This window comes from Aspergillus sclerotioniger (assembly GCF_003184525.1).
Source record: "Aspergillus sclerotioniger CBS 115572 chromosome Unknown BO94scaffold_3, whole genome shotgun sequence".
In the NCBI taxonomy this organism is placed as follows: Eukaryota; Fungi; Ascomycota; class Eurotiomycetes; order Eurotiales; family Aspergillaceae; genus Aspergillus; species Aspergillus sclerotioniger.
In genome coordinates this window covers 424,709-445,711 of record NW_020290993.1, presented here as the reverse complement: position 1 = coordinate 445,711, position 21,003 = coordinate 424,709, and the positions used below count along the sequence as shown (strand labels likewise).

Below are 21,003 nucleotides of genomic sequence, written 5' to 3'. Positions count from 1 at the left end.
GGACTGTTTCAGCGGCATTAAGCATGTGGCTCGCAGGGCCACACATCATAATCCGGACTGCACAACTGCACCCTTAGATTTCTGCAGCAGATTACCAACAAGCCGGCTCGATATCAACGTTCACATTATGCTCATAGATCCAAAGAAAGCGCCGATTGAGCTTGCCGTTGATTGTGTCCATGTCCGTGCCCAGTTGCGGATGCGTGAGTCTCATAGCTCGTGGTGACAAAGGCCTGTGCTCAGAGTTGCCGAATACCGTCAGGAACGAAGAATGCCTCGATGATTTCCAAATGACTCTTTTCGAAGACCCCAAGTGTGAGTTATGATGAGAGTATCGCTCAGCATTAGTCGTTTGATGAATCCAATCAAATGGCGTGGACCAAGTGTCCCAGAAGACAGATCTGCTCGTCGTGATGAGTGGTTGTGGTCTTGACGTGTTCGGGAAGAGGGTCTCTCGGATGGCTTGGCTTGTCGCTCCTCCCTCTCACCCCTCCATATTCCATGGCCACATCTGCCCTCATAATATGGATCGCTGGCTTCAGAAAAGATACTTGAGGGTTTCTGTAGATTTTCAAAGAAGTAACTGCCGATTTCTGGGTACATGGATGCCGTAGAAGCGAGACTCCCACAATGCGGGTCACCGCGTGCATGCAAGCCGCAGTGCCATGTCAAATATGGCAGCTCTCCGCGATCGGTAGCCGCGATGCTGTAACATACCGATCCCTTTGTGATATACATCCTCTGTACTCAGTTTTACTCTGTATATTGCTGGATCTATGAGTACTGGACCCTTCATAATCATTCTCAACGTCTTAAATGTTACGAGAGGGGTGCCCCCCCCCAGGTGTTAAAACTTCATCCGGGGCGAAGTCAAAATTACCAGGACAGAATAGAAGGAGAAAACCACTATTTCTAGCCGCGGCATCTGCATCTAGTGCAGCGGTATATTCGTCGGCATTTACATAATAACTACAGGCAATCACAAGATATCACTCATGGTTTGCCTTTTGTTGACCCGCAGAGATGCGATGACGCGCGGGGAGAGGAATTCAATGAGTGCTCTGTGCTCGACTCGGCCCCTTAACATCCGGGAAGGATACCGGCATCGGAACGACAGTAGCGACCAATTCTTTGCTGAAAATGACTCACTGATCATCGGCAAAACTCATTATCTGTCGCCAAGTACCACCAGAGCTATTGGAACTGACCAGCTCGAAGTCAGTATGTTGTGAGGAATGGTCCTTGAGTTAGACCAAAGTCACCCCTGGTAAACTTGACAAGTGGCTGGATCAAAATAGCTGAAGTTGACTCGCACTTCTGCCACATAGTAGAAAATATAGAGGAAACTGCGTGTATTCTGTAAAAGTCATGCCTTGAGAATTACCGAGAGTTGGTAGAGTCGATGCCTAATAATCGGACCTGAAGTGCCTTCGTGCATAAATAAAATTACCCCGATTATGAGTTGTAACCGCAGATACTGCGCCCAGCCTAGATTTCAGTGTAGTAGCCTGTAATAGAGCGTATGTCAGTCAAACATGGAGTGTAAATCGACAAGGGAGAAGATGATATCCACTTTCCAAGAATCCCTCTGATGGCCTCGGGGTACACGACTCACGAAACTTCAACAGGCATGAGAAGACTTCTAAGCGGTAGCAAAGGTTGCCCTGAAAGCCCAGCTGAGTATCGATCTTGCGGTGGCGGGCGGACTTTCCGTGTCGAGCGGGTTTAGCGGGTGGTTTAAAGCCGAACAAGCAGCGTTGGAGTATACCCTGGCCAGATTGTTGCAGGAAGAGGAACATGTGACAGCTTCTAGTGTCCGTGTGTATTCGACCGCTTGGTGCTGGCGTTCTTCAAGTGGATCGTAGGACAAATAAGAGAACCTTGACATGAAAACCAACAGAAGATGCCCACTGAACTCTGTTCACACATCAGTCATAGACTTCTGATGGGCAGCAGTACCCTAATACTGTACGAACTAGCACTGGCCCTCTTGATGGTTTAAGATATTGATCGCGACAATGGAACAGATGACATGGTTACACTAGAGGTCGTTAGTCCGCTTTGGATTTCCAGGTTGATACCAAACAAGGCACGTTCCAGCGCGTTAGTAGTGAATCACCAAGACAGTTGCTGGCTTGCCCCGCGATTTAGGAACATTCTTAGACCAGACGGTTAGCCCCCTAGAACCTGCACGTATCCTCTTGTTATATATATCAAGGTTGAAGGTAATGTAACCACTAACCATGTAGTACAAATGATGGAAATGAATGCAATTCCAACACGCACGGCAACTATAAGAGTTGAGTCTTGTAATATCTCAGAAAAATGACACTGTTTCATTGAGACAACCGATGTACCAGGGAATAGGCATCGAGAGTCAGTCTTGGTAACGGTTTCTCGGGCTGGCGATCGCAAGCCTCGCTGGATTTTCACGGCTGTAGTAACCGTGAGGTCAGCATTAACCTGTTTACTGATAGAGGAACTTTCAATGAAGAGAACCTGTTTCATTGAGCCCATGGAGGCACCAGAAGACGACTATGCTATCATCAAGAGGCCTGTGTGTAGTAGATGGCGGGTCCACCTCCGGGATGAGGTCAACGGCAAGCGATTGCGGCCATCGAGCAGATTATGCGGACAATATACCGCCTTGTAGACCGCAAAGGCTAGGCTTTTCCCGGGCTACTTGCAATGACTGATTCTGCCGGCAGAACAATGGATTTCCCACAACTTGCCTTGCCCGATGGCCTCAATGGTTGCAATATGGTGAATGTGGGAAAGAGACAAGAAGCTAGTAAACAATGCTGGAGTTGTAAAGTCAAGTAAAGTGTGTCGCCGGACACTTTCCATCCTAGAATACAGCCAACAATGGAAACAACGCAACTATCTAGGAGTCGAGAAAGCAAAGTCACCTACCCTCTTCGTCGTTGGAAAAGAACTGAATTCCTGTTTTAACCTCAATGCGGTAAGCGCCCACACACCCCCTGACTGTGATAGAATTTTCTGAGATCAAGAAGCCAGGTGCTCATGCCACTGATCCATCCAGCAAATCATCTCGAGACCTCCAATACCGCGCAACCCCTGACAGCCATCTAGTCCAGCCAAGTCCGAAATGCCGATCGCTCGAGCCTCAATAGTAAAAATGGCAACCGGATCTCAAGCACGAATCACAAGGCGTTTCTCCGATAGTCTGATTAGCCTGGATCCGTTTCAGTTCGTTGTCAGTGCTTGACTGGAACCCTCCGAGATAACCTACCGTCGACGCTAAACCCGTTGTGTCTGAGAGCTCGGGCGTTCCTATTGGTGTGCTCGCAAATGACATCATAGGATTGGAGGCTAGTCCGGGAAAGGAATAGTCTGATATCTAGATCTTGGGGCCGGCGAGTAGAAGGGACAAGAATAGCCCATCGTGGGAAGTGACAGGTGAAGGGATTTTGGCTAGGGAAAGACTATAAATGCTGCTGTTTCTCGTGAGGATGGAGGGGATATCAGACAAGCATTCCTTCTTTTTCTCTACTATCTTTCGGCTCGGTCTTTGAGGCTTCTTCGCTCTTTTACTATATGCGATTATCTTTGGAATATTAGTGTTGACTACTACAACAACAACTTGGATAACTTTCATTCATTCATTACTATTCTACAGTGAGTCTCACCCATGTCTATATTTCCATACTTTGACTAATCCACCCACTCCCATAGACCTCCAACACAAACCATCCAAACCACCCACCCAAACCTCCATCATGGGCGTCGGTCGTGAAGCCATCATCTTCTTCGTCATCCTCGGCTGCGTGGCAGCCACCATCGCAGGCTACTCCATCCACTTCCTCATGACGAACGGGTTCTACGGCACAGAAAGAAACCTGGATTGCACCCCGGAGCAAAGAGTCTACATGCGGCAGCTACGACTACGAGACCTACACTGGATGGCACGAGACCATGGTCTGAAATACGAAGTCCCGGTCCCTCCGGTATAAGGGCTAGTTTACATTCATATGTTGGGGTTACACATTGGTTGCATTTACGGGGGAACGGCAATGGCGTTTGGGTCTGCGGGATATAAATTGGGATAGTCAAGTGTGTTCATTATACATAGCAGTCTATGGCATTTACATTGATCTGGGTGGATCCTGTAAGTATTAGTGCATGTTTATTGTTTATTAAGTTTGCTTGGGTTCGATTCCGAAACGTGGTTGATACTAGGGACCTACGGGGCGCTTTAGCTTTCTTTGCGGAGGGCTGTCTAGCAATCTCTGGCGGGAACTTGTGTTGAGATTTTGAGATTTTGAGATTATGAGACTAACCCCAGGCGCGGGTTATCTTGCCTCGTGGTTTATTTTAAGCCTTTTTCTTGTCCTGACTTAATCTCTTAGTGTTTTGTGTGTCGATCCAGTTGAACGCTATTAGCCCGACAGCATCCGGCTTCCTTGCATCTAGACCATACCACTTTCCCCTTTTCGAGGAACTCGTTTTGAATGCTAGATCACTAGATTGCTTGTTTGTGTAGGGTTACCAACCATCCCAAACGGGGATTGAAAGACCTTAGTAAATTATGCCAGTATCACTACGGAGTAGCGACTTTCACACAAGACTGTTTGTTGACAACTCCATACAGCTCTTTCTACCATTTTGAACTTCAGCTAGTGACCACGGTAACAACCCCTATGTAGACTTCCGGGATCGATTATACGATGTCTCCACACTGTATACAAAGAAAACTGCAGGGTCTTTCGGAAGAAGCGTACTAGTACCAGAACAGTAGATGACTGCCCGGGCCGGGGTTCTGTGAGCGGGCCGAGAACACTATTTTGGGGGTTCCATTTGCGCTAATGCCACCCAGAAATCGCCTCAATCGCGTGCGTTCCATAATGTGGAGTCGTGCACATACCAGTTGAACGGCTGCTAACTTGCTTTTCGGCTTTGTCCTGGATAGGAAATAATGAGCCCTATACGTGGGGTCAATAGCATGACTATTTAGGTAGAATTGCGAATCGTCGCATTCATGTCCAGGCCACGATGGGAAAGCCCGAGGACCGTACCCTGATATGGCTTCCGGGTTGGATTTAGAGATTGTGGTAGAGGTGGTGGGTGATCGTGGTTTCATACCTCCCCCTTTTTTTTTCAACCTGTCCGCCATCTTGTTCCAGAATGAACTGCGTCAATAGGACAGTGCACATACATGGGCCTCATATCTCATGCTCATAACTCATTCATTCATGCTTGACCCTAGACAGGAAAACAACACCGAAACTCCGACTCCAGCCTCGCTGTAGCCATGCGATGAGATCCATCCGGCCAAACCCAGTCTAGACTGAGATTCAATTCATCTAGAACAGCTGCTCCTCCACATCACGCTCATCGAATGGATCCCCGAACTCATCTACCAGCATTGCCCATTAGCGACTGCACAACACACAATCATCCTTTGAAATGCATACCCAAGTTGAAGTCCTGGTCAATCACATACTCCATGGCGCGTTGATATTCCTCCTCCGCGCGCTTATTCATCCACGACGCGCCCGGGGCCGTTTGCTGATCCGCCTGCTGTGTCTGCGTAGCCAAGGGGGAGTCGATAGGCCCCGACGGACCAAAGCTCGTTCCCTGCCCGCCCACCGTGTTGGTCTGAGTCTGTGAGCCGGGCGGGGAGAGTTCCGAGCCCCCGAACGGGGGACGAGTGTTGGAGAGCTTGTTGGTGGGGGTGCGGGTGCGGGTGCCGGGATGGGAGTCTTCGGAGAGTGCATGAGAGGATTCAGGAGAAGAAGCCATTTGGGAATCCCCGTCTAGGTCTGGATGTCGTTAGCTCGGGGTGCTTATGAAGACGTAGATATCGCGGGGTGGATAGTTCGGAGCTGGTGAATTCGATGCAGACGGCGGGGAGCTGGAGGAGAAAGAGGGTGGAGATACAGACCGGTGGCCATGGCGATGTGGGAAGCAGAGCAAACAAATGCAAGTCAAACAAGGAACAACAAACGATGGGACTGGGGACGAGTGAATGTTGGGGGGATGCAGATCGAGGTCGGCAAGTGACCATAAGATGGAGGTGCGGCGTTTGCCCAGGCATCTTAACTAAGCACCCAAAGGCGGCAACCGTGATTTTCCTCCGCCTTTCTTCTCCTCTTCTCTCTCTTTTCTCCCCCTCTTTCTTACCCCTCGGTCATTCTCTCCTTTAGCTTGTGCCACCTGGCCCTCTTGGCTAATATATAGGACGCCTGTTTTGGTATTTTGATTAGATTCTACTGTTTGAGTCTTGTTGCGTTCGTTCGTTCTAGACCCTGTTTCAGAAGCCACCCATATCCCTGGCCATGAGCGCAAAGCCCTCAAGTGGCCCCGACGCGTGGGAGCAAGACTGGGAGAGCCAAGCCGATGTATGTATCTGCCTTGAATTGGAGCGACTCATGCACATCCTCAAACCTGCATAATGCGGCCACCTCTACAATTGTCGGTCTGACCATATTTTCTGTCAGACTCTTGCGGCCGAACCCGCCCCGCCTCCGCAGGAGAAGAAAGTCTCCTCCAAAGTCTCCAAGGCCCAGCGCAGAGCTCAACAGGCCGAGTTCAATCGCCAACTGTGGGCGGAAGCGTATGTACACTACAACCATGGGTATACTGTCGCAGAAAATCGTCTGACCGTTACGCTGTCATAGTGATTCACCTCAGACATTCCACTTCCTAGAGGCGCGGTCAAGCGTTCCTCTCAAGCAAGAATTCAAACCTACCGTCACGGTTCTCAGTCGGAACCCCCAGATAGCCACACGCCAATCATCATCCGCTGTAGACGCCGCGGGTGCTGGTATCAGACGGTTGGGGTTGAATGAAGATGACGACTCCGACGAAGAAGGCAGGGCTTCTCAACCTACTGCCGAGGAGCGACAGGCTATTGCACTGCGCAATCTGGAAGAAAAGCAGCGCAAGTATGAGGAGGCACGCGAAAGACTATTTGGGAGCCCGTCCGCCCCCACTTCGGGCGCGTCGTCGCCACGCAGTTCTACCCCTCCTAAGCAGCACGATGGTCGGGGAAAAGGCAGAAGCCGCGGGAACGGGCGAGACAACAATCGGGATAAGCGGGACTCATCTGCTGCTTCAGGGAAGGCTAAGCAGCTCTACGATCCTGGATCTCCGAAACCGAACTCGACTTATGGACCACGGAAGGAGAAGCAGAGCGGTATCCGAAAGGAGGAAGACTCCCAATCTCCGAAGCAGCCGATCCGCAGTCCTCGAGGCCCCGATAGCAGTGGGAGAGGCGGATTTAGGATGGGCAACAGGGGTGCCCGAGGGGGCTAGACTACGAAAAGCGCCACAGCAAAACAATCCCTCCGCCAAGAATTGGCGTATTGCAGCCGGGCGTGTTAATGGGGATGCGACTTCAGGTCGCTGCTCAAGAATTGTATTCGGCATGCTAGGTGGCATCACAGTGACCTGCAACAAACTAGGGCAGACCCCTTCCGGAGTTGATTGCATTGGCAACCTGAGACGTGTTGGGTCGGTTTTCTAGGGACGTCAGCTTGGTGATCGCATATCTCATAAATCTACTTACGGGCATATCGCTCATAGCTATCCAGATAGAGCTCGTCGGTGCTGGTGGTGGCCTGGATGTGCTCATTGTTCTCGATTGCGTCTACCCAGGCACCCCAGCGACTGCCAGGTTCCGGGTCTGGCCAGCCGCGATAGGGCTTCAGGGCGCGGCGCAATCGGATTATCCAAGGGGCTACCTGGACATCCACGAACGAGACACGAGGGCCAAGAAAGAACGGTCCCTGCGCATCTGCGGCTGTGACCAATGTGTTGAACGCATCTCGGAGCTCTTGCGCGTTGGCTATCTGCTTCTGCGTGTCTTGTTCTTGGAGGACACGGTAGAAGTTGGGAACAATGTGACGGTTGATCTGCAATTATCAGCGGTGATAGGTGGGACACAAGGCACAAGAGACTTACAAAGTCTGTCCACAGTCGGCAATGCGCCCTCAGCTTGGCGTCTCCGGGCGGGAGCAGTGGTGGTCCAACATTCAGATCTTCTAACTGAGGAGCATGTTAGGACCAAGTTGGTTCAATAGGTGGTGGATCACTTACGTATTCTAGCAATACGGAGCTCTCATATGAGCCCCAATCCCCGTGCCGCAATGCTGGGACTAGACCCCGGGGGTTCACATCCAGCAAGGACTGGGGTTTTTTATAAGGGTCGACCTCAATGTACTGATAAGGGATACCCTTGACCTCCAAGGCGATCCAGACGCGCTGTACAAACGGGCTGGCAGTGGTTCATCAGCCTTGGAATCGGTGTATATAATGATTTAAACTTTAGAATTGGCGTACCAAAAGCAACTGCCATACAGTTTCAGCTCATCGTCTTGGGAGCGGTTCGCGACAGTCCGGGCAGCCAGGCCGGTGGCTTTGGTGTGGTATTGTTTCTGCGTCTCGTTCTGCGTGGCCATTGCTCTGGTCTGTGCACGGAAACAATCAGAACGAAATACAACCAATCTTGTGCTAGCAATGGAGGGAACGCGGCTGGACAAGCCACCAAATGGCAATGTTTTCAACTGCAGGAGGGGTCTGAGAAACATGATGTGATGGTGTTGCAGATAAGCGGGGAAGGCCCAACCGGTGCAGTCCGCGAGAGGCACACCCGCCGAGTGACGTAACACAACGCCAGGGTCAAGGCACACACTCCAACAAGAACTAGAACCAGAACCATCAATAGACTCAACTCACAGAAAGCGACCTCTTTTTCTCCCTCACCTCCTTCAACAAGTACCTCTGCACACTATTCTTCTTCACCCGATCACTCTCCTCCAACGTATGCCGATGCCCCCCACTCACCCCATCATTCTTCCCATTCGCCCCATTCCCATTAACCCGTTGAATGGTGAAAAACCGCTGCCCATTAACCCCGGGGTGACCCTCCGGCAACGGCGGATTCAAACTCGGCGTCAGTAACCCAAACGGCTGGTTCTGTTGATCCCTGAGACCAGACTCCGCCGTAGGATGGAGCATTGAGCCGCCGGCTCCCGGTAGCGAACCCGAGACCCCGACCCCGAGCACACTAAGGCCCGCATCCGTCCCCGATGACCCCATCACATCATGCCCCGGAAAATACTCCGTGATTTTGATCTTCACGTCACAGAGATCGCGCTGACGGGCCGTGCGCTTCCGTTTCTTTTTGTTGGGGTCGTTGGATTTGGGTGTTCCGGGGGGTCGGCCTTTTAGTCGACAGTCCCAGTAGTGGGAGATTAGGGGTTTGCGTTTGTAGTGTTGGGTGGAGCGGTGGGAGTAGACGTTGTCGATGTGTGGGAAGTATGTTAGGAATCTGGGGTCGTTAGAGTGTATCTGGGGCTGGGGATGGGGCTGGGGAGTTGAAGAGGTGACGCACTGCTCTTCACTTAGGACGATCATCTCGTCGACGTTGAAAAGTCGCTCTCGCCATGCATCTAGATCTGGGGGGTCGATAATGGTGCGAATGTCGACGTGTTGGTCGGGTCGTTTCACGAGGGATTGGAGATGGGGTTGTTGGTCGTGGTGATGGTTAAGATCATGTTGTTGCTGGGGATGCTGAGACGGTCGAGAGTAGTCGAGACCTTCGACAGCACATTGTAGCCCATGAAGTGAGTCTTCGTCGATGTCTTGACCCTGAGATGGATCTAGCTGCGGGTCCTGGTGTTGAGCGGCCAGGGTCGACGCGTCTTCTGCGACGGAAGTGAGAGAGGGATGGAGGAGGGTTGAGGCTGCAGTATGTAATGCTGTATCAGCCTCGGAAGCGAGGGATGGGTGGTCCATGATGGTAGACTAGATGTTTGATACTGGATGCTAGTGATGACGCTGCTTTAAAAGTGTGGAGGGCGAAAAGGCGGGGGTTGAGGCGGCGATTTGTTGGCGGTGGGTTGCCGCTTTGGGCATAGCGGCTTCGTGATCGCCGTGTTTTGTTTGCGAAGCGCGCTAGCGCTGAGCAATACTAGGTTCGGTCCTACTAGGGAAGTTTCCAGCTCCAAGACTTCTCATTAGTCTGATAGTTTGCTCAATTTCAGCTTCCTGACTGGTTATTTGATTTACGTGATTTAAACTATATTGCCAGTACTCACCGCTTCAGCCCAACAAGGGTCTCGGAGGGGGTCGGGGGGGGGGAAGGCCTCCCAGTCTATATTCAGACCGTAGGTCTGAACCAGGTCTTTATGTAGATTCAGGCTGTAGGTCTGAATTAAGTACTGCGTTTTTAAATGCTTGACTGAGCCCTTTAGGAGCGTTTAACAGAGCCCTTTAAATGTGCTTGATGAAGCTCTTTAGAAGCGCTCAACGGAGCCCTTTAGTAGCGCTCGGCGGAGCTCTTTAGTAGCCCTTTACATGCGCTTGACGAAGCTCTTTAAATGCATGTTGCTTACTAAGGCGCTTCGCAATGCCTTGGGCTGGGGGCTTCCCGCAGGCCAGGACCTAGTTGATCAAACATTCCCCGGAGTGTCAACGTGCTTCTGAAGAGCAGCATGGTCTGGGAGCTACAGAGTACTCAAAGTATAATTTTAACTCGACATCGCCATGATTGTTCACTACAAATCGAGCTTGTCAGGTCATGGACTAACACTGACTACGTTTCTTAACTGGAACGGATATACTCAGGTCCCAGTGCGTGAATAGTCTCGAGAAGACCAGCCAAGGAGATTTCTAACTACTGAAACAATGTTACACAGAGGAAATTAGGCAAATACCAAAGGACGGAAACCAGCCTATAAATGGTGCACTACCCCTCTCTGGTGCTCGCTCAGGCCCTTCTGCCAGAATCCGCTCGTGGTCCATAAAATACTTGGCTTCAAGACGTGCTATACAGCCCAATCACCCATTTAGATCCTGACAGTCTATATCCTTCTACGTATGGATATTGTTACAGATTGAAGCCTGGACGAGCATCTACAGTGAAGCCCGGAAAGTAAGGGGCTAAGTCTGATGTCTCTCACAGAGGATCTCAGCTACAGGAGTGGAACCATTTTAATAGGCAAAAGTCTACCACAAGTCCTGTTCAACGACGCAAACGACCCTGTGGGCTATTCCGCAGAGGTGATTAGATCATTAATCTAGTTCGACAGACGGATGAGACTGACCTGACTCAGTACAAATTCCAGTACTGGCAGAGAATGCAGCGCTGTGCAATTTAATCCACAAAATTCAGGCGTCCCGTTCCATGTTTAGGTATGTATCGCATACACATGAGCAACATGGACAGGGTAATGTAACCGTGTCTTAGATCTAAGCGGTAGATCTGAGAGCTTTCATCGGAAACACTGGATACTGCCAATGCTCTCGGGAGGTTTTTCCTACTACGTCTGTCCATATCTTTCGGTTCATACGCACTGACCAGTAGGGTACGCAAACAACGAGGCGAGGCTGCGAGAATTTGGAATCACAACTCTCTGAATGCACGAGTCGACCCACCAAGACAACATAATTCGTGCTGATCTCGTAAGGCTACAATACATTTTCTTCAAGGGCCTTATCCATGCACGAAAGAGGCAATCCGTGCATATTTTAGGAAGGCAGCCTATATATCTACGAACTTATGTCCTCCAGCAGTCTTCGATATGTATACACATGTGCAGGAGAGTGGTGATACATTACTGCAGAATTTGCGCCGTATAGCCCGCTCGACGTGCTGGATTGTTTGGCGAATTGGCAACGAAAATTGAAAATGACAGGCCTGGCGCACAGCTATTTGGTCCATGCGGAACACCTTCCTCTCCTGGTCCTTCGCGTCCCCGGAATGTTTCTGGCATTAGAGGCAGTGGTGACGTTCTACAGTTAGGGTAGTCGAGAAGGAAATCATCGTGACGGAAAAGGCCATACCGGAGTCCCTGATACATCGAGCAGTCCTCCTAAGCGATATGATAAGAGCTACTGAGTGACGTTCGCGTCCTCCATGGTCCGATGTGTATGAAAGCCCTTCCATTGCTGCTTCCAGAGCCTGACGACCCATCGAGGTTGGATGCGGATCTGGATACCACGTCGGGCACGGAGTGATGACAAGGGCTATAGATATGGGATTCTTGAGCCGCCCATGCACACCGAAGCACAGGAGCGTAGCAGCCGGGGTCCTGAATCGACATACAGGAGAATCCTGGCTTTGGTTAGGTTCCACGCATGCAACACCGGATGGCAGTCAGCGATTCCTCTGTGGTGCTCTTTGCAAAGAGAACTTTACGTCACAAACATGTGTGCAAGTCCGATCGGAATCAAAACAACTTACGTTATAGACTTTGGATCCAATGTGCTTCGTCCAGACCAGCAGTTTGATACGGGTCCGGAAGTGGTCAGAAAGTTAGCCAATGATGATCATCGCTTCCAACGGGACCGGGAGCTAAGACTCGACGGGATCATACTACGTTGTGTTACGTTTAGGCTTTGTGTCCCAACCATCCACCCTCATAAGCCTGAACCATGGACAGCAAAAATGGCTAGACCACAATCCTCCTGTTGAGGATACCGTTGGGCTGGAAAACTTGCTTAGCTTCCATTGTATGCAACTTGGGCTTAGTCGATCAGTCCTAGGAGCCTCGACTTGATCCGCTTCAGCAGCGGCGCGGAAAAGCTAGCATTACCAGCGAGATGCTCATTGAGGCTACGTCCTCTTGAGCAAAGGTACAGACGCAGAGCTGTATGCTGTGAGAATAACTCGATGACTCCTTCACACATAGCGTGACAGTTGCATGCAGATGCATATTCAAAGATGTCACCAAACCGAAGCCTATGTTATGTACGGCCTAGACTTCTCAAAGCCAGGAACATTCAATTTGCAGTGTCGACGTATTCGTCCCGTGTGTCCATTTGCCGTCCCCCGCCGGTACCACCTCACTTCTAGATCAACCGCTTCGCATGGAATCATCGATCAGTAACTATCACCCAAGGATCTCCCGAGGATATATCTCTCCCAACAAAGGATTACCTACTGATGAATGAAAATGGTTATATCATCTCGAATATGCACGGATACGGCAACCTGCAGTTGTGTTCCAGACAAGTCGCCATCTCTATGCGCAACTACAGGAGAAATTGCTAGTCGTATACGCAAAGACTGTTCTGTGTTTGAATACTGTGCATCTCGATCGGTCCGAATTATCCACTCCGTACTTGCTCAGGAAACTTTACCCTGTCTTTGCTTTGGGTCTCTACACATCGTTCTCCATGCGTGAGGTACGGTGACATGTGGATGTAGCATGCACTTCGAGGCGGAAATGTCTGCCTCATGGCTTACTCTCATCCATGGATGCCAGAAGAGCTGTGGACATGGTAAATCTTTGTCTATCGACGCAGCTATGCTCTAGACTAGATTTGGTAGTCCCGCATGACCGTTCCCGGAGATATTGACGTAGGCGATTTGCTCTCCTATGCTATATAAGCTCCCTTTACAGACTGATTTCAGAGCAACCGACCTCGAACTTCAAACTACCTCGAATCATATCATTCATAAAAGCAACTCATCCAAACTATCCGACATGGAACAGCAGCCCGCGCCCCGAAAGAAATTCACCCTCATTGGGAACCATTCGAAAGATGTTATCGGATTCCCTAAGACTGCATCTGGCTCGGGGAATGCCGTCCTCTCTGAAATGCGAGGTGGAGTCCATTTATTGCGTTACTTCCTCAAGAATCTTCTGGGATTGGATGAGGACGACGACATGAACCCAGGTTCGGGGCAGCCAAACTCATTCATTGAATTATTCAAGAGCAAGAGAAAAGACGAGAACGACGTCGAAAAAGAATACTACCAAGTGCGGCGCCATCTTCATGTGGAGAAGAACCCTCCCAGTCGAATTCAAGAACCTTTGGAGAACAATCCTGAAGGTGCTGATATAGATGATGTGATGATTATCATGCTTGAAGAGCCATGTGCTCCCAACGGGGGCAGCTTCGGTGAGGGCAATGTACTTAGGGTTGGCCCTGTTCGAGACACAAATCTGAATACTACTATCACAACGTTCACGGGTGTCCTGGTCTGCAAGATGCCTTACCCCTCATACGATGGGCCTCGTGGACAATCTCCATTGATGGAGGCATTCAAAACCCGGGCCAACAACAACCGCGATACGGTCATAATTATCGACGCTGACGATCTTCGGAGGAAGGGAGCCAAGATTAGTCGCCATTTGTCTTGGGCCAAAACGGCAGAAGACCTAGACAAGTTTTTGCCATGACGATGACAAACTTGCTCAGGATCTTAGACTGCTCCGAGAAAATGCCCATCTCATTGTTCGTTTCGACTGCGACGGTGTTATTTACAGATACAGTGCACATCTGCCCGACAATGCAGCAAACAATCCGACAGATGGCCTGCAACTTTACTATATAAACTCCAAATTTGCGGAGGGCGACTACATGCATTATAAGTCTGGCCCGATGACCGGGACGGCCACGGCCTTCACAGCGGCAGTCGCCTTCAAGCTTGCCAATCCAGAGCCAATCGCACGTAATATGAAGGAGGCAATACTAGGTGGATTAGAAAAAGCCTGTCTTTTGGTGTCAGAAGGGTTCAAAGAGCATACTGGTGGCCAACCTTTCAAATACCCGCAGCTGTCTAGCGAAATCACTCTCGCTGAATTCAACCCACCAGAAGCGCCTGTGCTCATACCGTCAGGAGAGAGTGATTTTAGCATTTTAACTCATAGATACCAGACGACAGAGGCACGTCTTGCGAAAGCTAAACTCATTGTTACAGAAGGCCCAGAGGTCGCACTCTCTGATGTGCCCACGGCTGAATTTGGGAAGCTGTTGACTGTCGACCGGGAGGAAATGGAAAAGTTCCGGGCGATTGCTAACCTGGTTAGTGAGTACATGGAAAAGCAGCAGACCAAACCTCTATCGATCGGTGTCTTTGGACGTCCAGGCTCAGGAAAATCGTTTGGTGTTGAAGAGGTTATCAACGCAGTGGCTCAGCATCAGGGTAAAGGAGTGCAGAAGTTGAAGTTCAACCTGTCCCAGTTCATTGAGTACTCCGACCTGTTGGCCGCTTTCCAGAAGGTTCGCGATCAAACCTTCTCGAACAAAATGCCTGTGGTCATGTTCGACGAGTTTGACTGTTCATTTGCCGGCAAGCCACTCGGATGGCTCCAATACTTCCTCGCCCCCATGCAGGATGGTCAATACCTTCAACACGGAGATCTTCGACCTCTAGGGTCAGCCATCTTTATCTTTGTCGGAGGTACATCTTCAACATATGATGATTTCTGTGCGACCCTTGGTGACCGGGAAGCTGTGGCCGCGAAGAAGCCCGATTTCGCGAGCCGCCTGCGTGGCTCAGTTGATATTTGGGGCCCGGATATGCTCAGCTCTAGAAACAGTGGCGACAAAACATACAGCATTCGACGCGCGATAATTCTTCGTTCCCTGCTTGAAAAACATAAATTGTTGACGAAAACCGCGACAGGCTATAAATTCAAGGTGACAGATTCTGTCCTCAATGCACTGCTGTGTGTTAGTAGATTCAGTCACGGCACCCGCTCTCTCGAAGGCATCATTCAAGCGAGCCAGATAATCCGTGGAGAGGAATTCACCGCCGCTGCGCTTCCGTCGGACGATCGCCTGGGCTTACAAGTCAACACAACGGAATTTGCGGAATGGCTGAACGGCTGGCGGGCGGGGAACGAGGGCATCAGACAGCTTATCAGAAACACAATCCGAGATGAAATAAAGAAGGACTCAATGCAAGGAACCGACGGTGTGACCGGATTGTCACTAAGCTTGTTGGAACAGATCGCATTGAGCGAGGTTTTTTCAGAGCATTTCTCGCTTTTCTTGGACGACGGCAAAGCCCAGGAACTTGGAGGAAGGGTCAGAGACCTCACACGAGACAGACCTGCCATAGCAAAGGGTGTGTATGACTCTTTGACAGTTATAAAGTCCAAGCGTGGTTCCGTCTCCCAGATGCTGCCTTGGCGGTTTATCGTGGATCAGTGCAGAGAACAGGACCCGCCGACATCGAGCTGGTATCACAAGGTCGCCGATGCTATCGTGCAAGCGCTAGCCCCCGCAGTTGAAGACGAGGACGAAGACGAAGACCGAGTCATACCCCCCCGTCCCCAGCCTCAGCCAGAGGGGTCTGATGATGATGAAGTTCACATCCGGTACTTCGGAATCCTCCCTGGCAGTGCGGATGATCCATTCGCAACCTATTAGTCAACTCCCAGCCAGGGAGAAAAGGAAGACCCGAGTCTTCTTCCAAAACCCATGCCGAGCAATACGATTAACTGATCCTTATTCAACACTATCACTTAATAAACGCGCAGTCTCTCCTTTTACACAATGCTATCTTCTTTGACGACTAATCTTTCTGTTTTGTCAATTTGGACTACAGGTACCAATTGGACTACCATGCTCTTACCAACTCTATATACGTTGAATCAGTAATAATAATAAGTAGTAATCAATTTTGACCAACCCTAACTTTTATCCCCTCCCTCCCTCCATTCCCCTCTCACCACCCCCATCCATCCATCTGTCTCCCCCCAAAACCCACCCCAAGCCAACAAACACAAAGTTAATACCCCTCCTCATCAACACTAAACTCCCTATACATAGTCAAACTAAACCTGGCAAACGCACTCCTCGCCCGAATCTCCCTCCCAAAGCGCGAAAAAAGCGGCGGCACAGCACAAAACACCGTCGCGACAGCCGCCAACACCGAGACCGTGAAATTCGCCCCAAGTCTATCCAACATAGGAGCCGAAATCAACGGCAACGCAGCGGACAACAACGCCCGGACCAAACTCAACGCCGCGAGTCCACTCGCCGCATAACTCAGATAACTATCCGTTAGATACCCACCCAACACATAATCAATTTCATTTAAGCTATACCCTGCGAGAACCAACGCCACGATAGAAATCAGCCAAGGGAGATGAGTAACAGCGGGGGGAATCGTCCAGGCGAAGAGCCACAACGCGGCAGCGAGGATCGGCGCCCCGATCCAGAACCCGGTGAGTTTGTCTTCGGGGAGGAGCGGACGGCCTTGGTGGCGGTGGTGGGCGATGATGCGGAGGTCGAGACAGCGGGTGAGCAGGCCGAGGGTTAGGCCGAGGCCGATGGCGATGAAGGGGAGGCAGGATTGCTTGGGGGTGAAGCCGAAGGATTGGTAGATGGGGGGCAGGGCTTCGGTGAAGAGGTAGACGAGGGCGATGGCGATGGCGCTGATGATGGAGACGATGAAGATGATGAGTTCGGTGAAGAGGAGGCGGATAGGGCGGAAGAGGGCGATGCGGACGAAGCTGCGTAGGTTGGGAGCTTTGTCGGGGTTGAGGCCTTCTAGGGTGGGGATTTTGGTGACTTTGCGGAGGGTGCTTACTTCGGTGGCGAGGAGGAGGGAGGGGCGCGATTCGTGCAGGGTTAGGAGGAGGAGGGTGAGGATGCCGGTTACGATGGCTGCCAGGTAGAACATCCAGCGCCTGGGTTGGGGTTAGTGAGATAGATAGGTAGAGGTGGTGGTTGGGAGGGGAGGGGTACCAGTTGGTGTCAGCTACGACAAAGGTGCTGAGGATGGGCCCGACGACGAGGCCCAGATTGGCGAACATGGTCCAGATGCAGATCACCCAGACGCGTTCGCGTGAGTTGAAGATATCTTCGATGCTGCCGACGACGACGGTGGTGGGGATGGCGGAGAGGAAGCCGCAGAACAGTCGGCCGATCACGACGCCGACGAGGGATGGGACTGATGCGATGACGATGCAGAAGAGGCTGTATAAGGCGGAGCTGGCCACGTAGAGCTTCTTGCGTCCAAAAACCTCCGAGTAGGGTGGGAAGACGACGCCCCCGATGGCTTGGCCGATGAGGTATCTGGGACATCAGTATGGGTTGAGTGAAAGGGTGAGGGACTGACATGGAGACGAAGAGAAAGATGGATAGCTCTTTGGGGATGTTGAACTCATGGACAGCATGGTTGGCCGCCGTAGACTAAGTCTTCAGTAAGTGGATATCCAAGGGATCAGGGCACCTACCCCGGCAGTGCTGATTGCAGTACTGGAATGGTCAGTCTCCAGACGCTGATACCAGGAAGATGCCTACGTGAAGAACTCCAGGAATATAATCAGCGTCGTATCGTACACCTTGCGTCTCAAGCTCCAGTTCCGAGGGTGTCGACAGTTCCCCAACGCCCACTGGATGTGCAGCCCATCAGGGGCCAGTTTCAAGCCATACTGTGGAAGTAGCGTCAGCAGAGTCTCCTTCTCGCTCTCCACGGGGGCCGTGGTAATTCGGGTAGCAGGCTTCATGGCGAGGAGGGAGTAATAGGGTACTGGGCACGATGCGGGGATAGATAGGGGATGGACTATATAGGGGATGGTGGTGTTTTTCGGAGCTTCCTGAAGCACAGGCCCCGAGGTAGGGTACATACTCTCCAGCTGAGACCATCCGCTGGCAATCGGTCTGTAACCAAGTCGCACAGACGCCGGTTCATTATAATACGGGGCTGTTCCGTCCGGGGAAGCAGTCGATTTCTGGCTCTAGATCCAGTGTACCCACGGCTATTGTCGGTGGCAACAAGTATTGTGGACAAGAATGCCACGATCCAACCCAGAAACGCTGGTTGTTTGTGCTGCACAGTTCTCCGTGATCTTCATCTAGGTTCGTTCCGGTACCACGTCGGGAGGTAAACAGGAATGGCATTCGCATGTGCGAGACACCCTTGGGTCCAATTGGCGCGCTTGTTTCAACCCTAACCTGTCTGTAGGAGGTTAGATCTGTGCACCACATCTGTGCAGCGTGGCCCAGAATTGGACCTTAGTCTACAGGCGGAGGTCAGGAAACTTTCAGGCATCGCTTAAATTCGGATATAGCCTAGCCAATCAACACCCTATTCTCCCAGCTCTAGCGTAACGCGACCTCTATCATAGCCCCTAGGCATCATCTCCATCGTTGTCACCATCGTTATCACCATCGTTGTCGCCATCATCCTTTGACGCACGGCTGTTACCATTGTAGGCCAGAAGGTTAGGGCTATTGGAGACATTGGTAACAACGTTCCGCGTGGCCAATGCCTTGAGGCGGGCAGTCGCGGCCCCAGGAGTGGCTAGCTCCTCCAGGCCCATCAGATAAATAACCAAGCCTGTCACATGGGGGGTGGACATCGATGTGCCAGAAATGGTGTTGGTGGCCGAGTTGGACCCAATCCAGGCCGAAAGAACGTTCTCTCCAGGCGCAAAGAGGTCAACCACGGGACCGTAGTTCGAAAAGGAGGCACGAGCATTGCTTCTGTTGATGGCGGCAACCGTGACAGCATCAGGTGCAGAAGCCGGGCTCGTCCGTGATGCATCTCTCTGCAGTGTGTGTCAGTGGAGATTATTCTCCGGATGTGGCGAGTTTGGGAGAGCTCACATTCTCATTTCCAGCTGCGACAACTGAAAGAACACCATCACCAAACGCGCTCTCGACGGCGTTGTTGAAAGCATAGGAATAGCCCCCACCTATTTCGGTTAACACACATGTGCATAAATGGGGCCATAACATACCAAGACTCATATTGATAGCAGCCTTGCTGGTGCGGTTCTTGCCCACAATATCATTGACAGCCCAATTGAACCCATCCAAAATGACCGACGTCGAGCTTGATTCACCGACAAACACCTTCACGGACAAGATATGGGCTTTCTTGGAAACGCCATATGTTTTGCCGCCGATGGTCCCTGCGACATGCGTGCCGTGTCCGACGCTGTCAACGTGCTGGCCACCGGCGGCATTGTATGCCAGGCTGGCACGGCCACCAAACTCCTCATGCGTCGCAAGAATACCAGTATCCACTACATAGGCGTAGGTGCCCTCGCCGGCACTGTCATCATAGATGTAATCGGTGCTAGAGGCTCCCCGGTGGGAGATGCTACCCAAGCCCCAAGGGGCTCGCCGTTCTGTGACCAGAGTATCGAGGTACCAGACCTGGTCGTCCTCCACAGAAGCTACCTGCACGCACAAATCAGTCCCGTTCTCATGAGCAGAAGGTCTCAACAAACATCGGCGTGTCTGCGGATCTCCTCGATGGTAGCCTCATCGAAAGAGCCTGCATATCCAGCAAATTGGTTGATCTTGTACGTCCTCTCGATTCCGACGGGGAGGTTGTTATCGGATGTACTACGGCCTGCTAGGCTGCGCCTATGAAGCTCCGTTGCCCATTCTGCATGGGATTCGATTCTTGCGTCAGCAAGACCCGGCTTAAAGGTGACAATGTATTTTCCGGGGATCGTCTCAATAGTCTGGTGAGGCTCCTGCCCTGTAACACCAAAGACAGCAGGCAAAAGGGCACCGAGCAGTAGCAGAGCACGTTTAAAGGAAGCCATCTGGGCTGGATAGTCGCACGGCGATGAGAATATCAATCTAAACAGAAAATCCGAGCAAGATAGTGTAATGGGCTGGTCCTTTTATATCCTTGTGGACCCAGGCCTGCATCCCGTCGCCGGGCTCACTGAGCCCAGTCATACTCATTTCTTGATTTAGGCCAAGCGGGAACGGGTCAGAAGGCACTGGAGTGTGTTTAAAACTCAGAGGGTGACATTGCGTCCTCGGACGACTTGGTTGTGCTTCATCAGGGAAAGTACCACGCATGCAGAGGGTGCCGATACGGGCGCAGGGATAATGTCGCCAGGCACTCTTCAGCGGGGTTAGGTCGACCAGCCATCTGTCAAGCAACTCCATGATCCGTTAATGAAATTCTTATCTAGACCAGTGTCTTGAACCTCTTTCTTAGTGGCGTCACCAATGTGTGATCTCCAATCCTTTTCTATTTGACGAACCTATCCTTCTTTCCCAAACCTTAGACTTGCCGCAGCTGCAGCAGAGCTCAGAGATGTTGATGTCGTGCAATGAGCCTTGAAGAGGCGGGGATGGCCAACCATCTGTCTCATACAGCCAATGTGACCCTCCAATGCTTGGCATCTTCACGCGATATCTCTTGCTATACAAGGCGGATATCTCTGCCAGGATATTTCATTGATTGGAGGGAAATGAGCGACATTTGGAATTGCGCCATAGGAACCTGGCATTTGCGCATGAGCTGGAGCTTGGTTA

The 21,003-nt window shown here is 51.2% G+C and overlaps 9 protein-coding genes across 9 annotated transcripts; 4 read left to right on the top strand and 5 right to left on the bottom strand.

Moving 5' to 3' along the window:
* Nucleotides 1–2,030: 2,030 nt before the first annotated feature.
* On the bottom strand, nt 2,031–2,667 carry BO94DRAFT_216636 (uncharacterized protein). The gene has a single exon (XM_025606198.1). It carries the CDS (start codon nt 2,515–2,517, stop codon nt 2,173–2,175), a length of 345 nt encoding a protein of 114 aa, XP_025471799.1. The 5' UTR covers nt 2,518–2,667; the 3' UTR covers nt 2,031–2,172.
* Nucleotides 2,668–3,498: 831 nt separating this feature from the next.
* On the top strand, nt 3,499–4,354 carry BO94DRAFT_530924 (uncharacterized protein). The gene is made up of 2 exons (XM_025610782.1): nt 3,499–3,639; nt 3,697–4,354. The coding sequence occupies exon 2, from the start codon at nt 3,741–3,743 to the stop codon at nt 3,972–3,974; it is 234 nt and encodes a 77-aa protein (XP_025471798.1). The 5' UTR covers nt 3,499–3,639; nt 3,697–3,740; the 3' UTR covers nt 3,975–4,354.
* Nucleotides 4,355–5,324: 970 nt separating this feature from the next.
* BO94DRAFT_581381 (uncharacterized protein) lies at nt 5,325–5,915 on the bottom strand (the record flags this gene model as incomplete). Its single annotated transcript, XM_025615400.1, has 3 exons — nt 5,325–5,377; nt 5,436–5,783; nt 5,906–5,915. The coding sequence occupies 3 exons, from the start codon at nt 5,913–5,915 to the stop codon at nt 5,325–5,327; spliced, it is 411 nt and encodes a 136-aa protein (XP_025471797.1).
* Nucleotides 5,916–6,299: 384 nt separating this feature from the next.
* Nucleotides 6,300–7,278, top strand: BO94DRAFT_542310 (uncharacterized protein; the record flags this gene model as incomplete). The annotated part of the gene is made up of 3 exons (XM_025613088.1): nt 6,300–6,362; nt 6,462–6,577; nt 6,642–7,278. 3 exons carry the CDS (start codon nt 6,300–6,302, stop codon nt 7,276–7,278), a joined length of 816 nt encoding a protein of 271 aa, XP_025471796.1.
* Nucleotides 7,279–7,423: 145 nt separating this feature from the next.
* BO94DRAFT_507923 (glutathione S-transferase family protein) lies at nt 7,424–9,803 on the bottom strand (the record flags this gene model as incomplete). The annotated part of the gene is made up of 7 exons (XM_025609640.1): nt 9,359–9,803; nt 8,701–9,295; nt 8,305–8,432; nt 8,062–8,239; nt 7,927–8,010; nt 7,532–7,877; nt 7,424–7,485 (listed from the first exon to the last, which is right to left on the bottom strand). Exons 1-7 carry the CDS (start codon nt 9,760–9,762, stop codon nt 7,424–7,426), a joined length of 1,797 nt encoding a protein of 598 aa, XP_025471795.1. The 5' UTR covers nt 9,763–9,803.
* Nucleotides 9,804–13,457: 3,654 nt separating this feature from the next.
* On the top strand, nt 13,458–14,156 carry BO94DRAFT_542308 (uncharacterized protein; the record flags this gene model as incomplete). Its single annotated transcript, XM_025613087.1, has 1 exon — nt 13,458–14,156. The coding sequence occupies one exon, from the start codon at nt 13,458–13,460 to the stop codon at nt 14,154–14,156; it is 699 nt and encodes a 232-aa protein (XP_025471794.1).
* Nucleotides 14,157–14,247: 91 nt separating this feature from the next.
* On the top strand, nt 14,248–16,229 carry BO94DRAFT_216503 (uncharacterized protein). The gene has a single exon (XM_025606197.1). The coding sequence runs from the start codon at nt 14,338–14,340 to the stop codon at nt 16,132–16,134; it is 1,797 nt and encodes a 598-aa protein (XP_025471793.1). The 5' UTR covers nt 14,248–14,337; the 3' UTR covers nt 16,135–16,229.
* Nucleotides 16,230–16,495: 266 nt separating this feature from the next.
* BO94DRAFT_562736 (putative MFS multidrug transporter) lies at nt 16,496–18,221 on the bottom strand (the record flags this gene model as incomplete). Its single annotated transcript, XM_025614313.1, has 5 exons — nt 16,496–17,399; nt 17,458–17,787; nt 17,831–17,904; nt 17,949–17,970; nt 18,016–18,221. 5 exons carry the CDS (start codon nt 18,219–18,221, stop codon nt 16,496–16,498), a joined length of 1,536 nt encoding a protein of 511 aa, XP_025471792.1.
* Nucleotides 18,222–18,759: 538 nt separating this feature from the next.
* On the bottom strand, nt 18,760–20,537 carry BO94DRAFT_216471 (S8 family peptidase). The gene is made up of 4 exons (XM_025606196.1): nt 19,953–20,537; nt 19,458–19,902; nt 19,324–19,412; nt 18,760–19,265 (listed from the first exon to the last, which is right to left on the bottom strand). The coding sequence occupies exons 1-4, from the start codon at nt 20,274–20,276 to the stop codon at nt 18,846–18,848; spliced, it is 1,278 nt and encodes a 425-aa protein (XP_025471791.1). The 5' UTR covers nt 20,277–20,537; the 3' UTR covers nt 18,760–18,845.
* Nucleotides 20,538–21,003: the final 466 nt, after the last annotated feature.

What these genes read in the sequence shown, in the direction of transcription:
- BO94DRAFT_216636 (XM_025606198.1), bottom strand. Translation starts at nt 2,517, where the DNA reads ATGGGCTCAATGAAACAGGTTCTCTTCATTGAAAGTTCCTCTATCAGT.
- BO94DRAFT_216471 (XM_025606196.1), bottom strand. Translation starts at nt 20,276, where the DNA reads ATGGCTTCCTTTAAACGTGCTCTGCTACTGCTCGGTGCCCTTTTGCCT. An exon ending in AGATCCGCAGACACGCCGAT is followed by an intron (nt 19,903 to 19,952) that starts GTTTGTTGAGAC and finishes TTGTGCGTGCAG; the next exon opens with GTAGCTTCTGTGGAGGACGA. An exon ending in TCGCAGCTGGAAATGAGAAT is followed by an intron (nt 19,266 to 19,323) that starts GTGAGCTCTCCC and finishes CACACACTGCAG; the next exon opens with AGAGATGCATCACGGACGAG.
- BO94DRAFT_216503 (XM_025606197.1), top strand. Translation starts at nt 14,338, where the DNA reads ATGCATTATAAGTCTGGCCCGATGACCGGGACGGCCACGGCCTTCACA.
- BO94DRAFT_530924 (XM_025610782.1), top strand. Translation starts at nt 3,741, where the DNA reads ATGGGCGTCGGTCGTGAAGCCATCATCTTCTTCGTCATCCTCGGCTGC.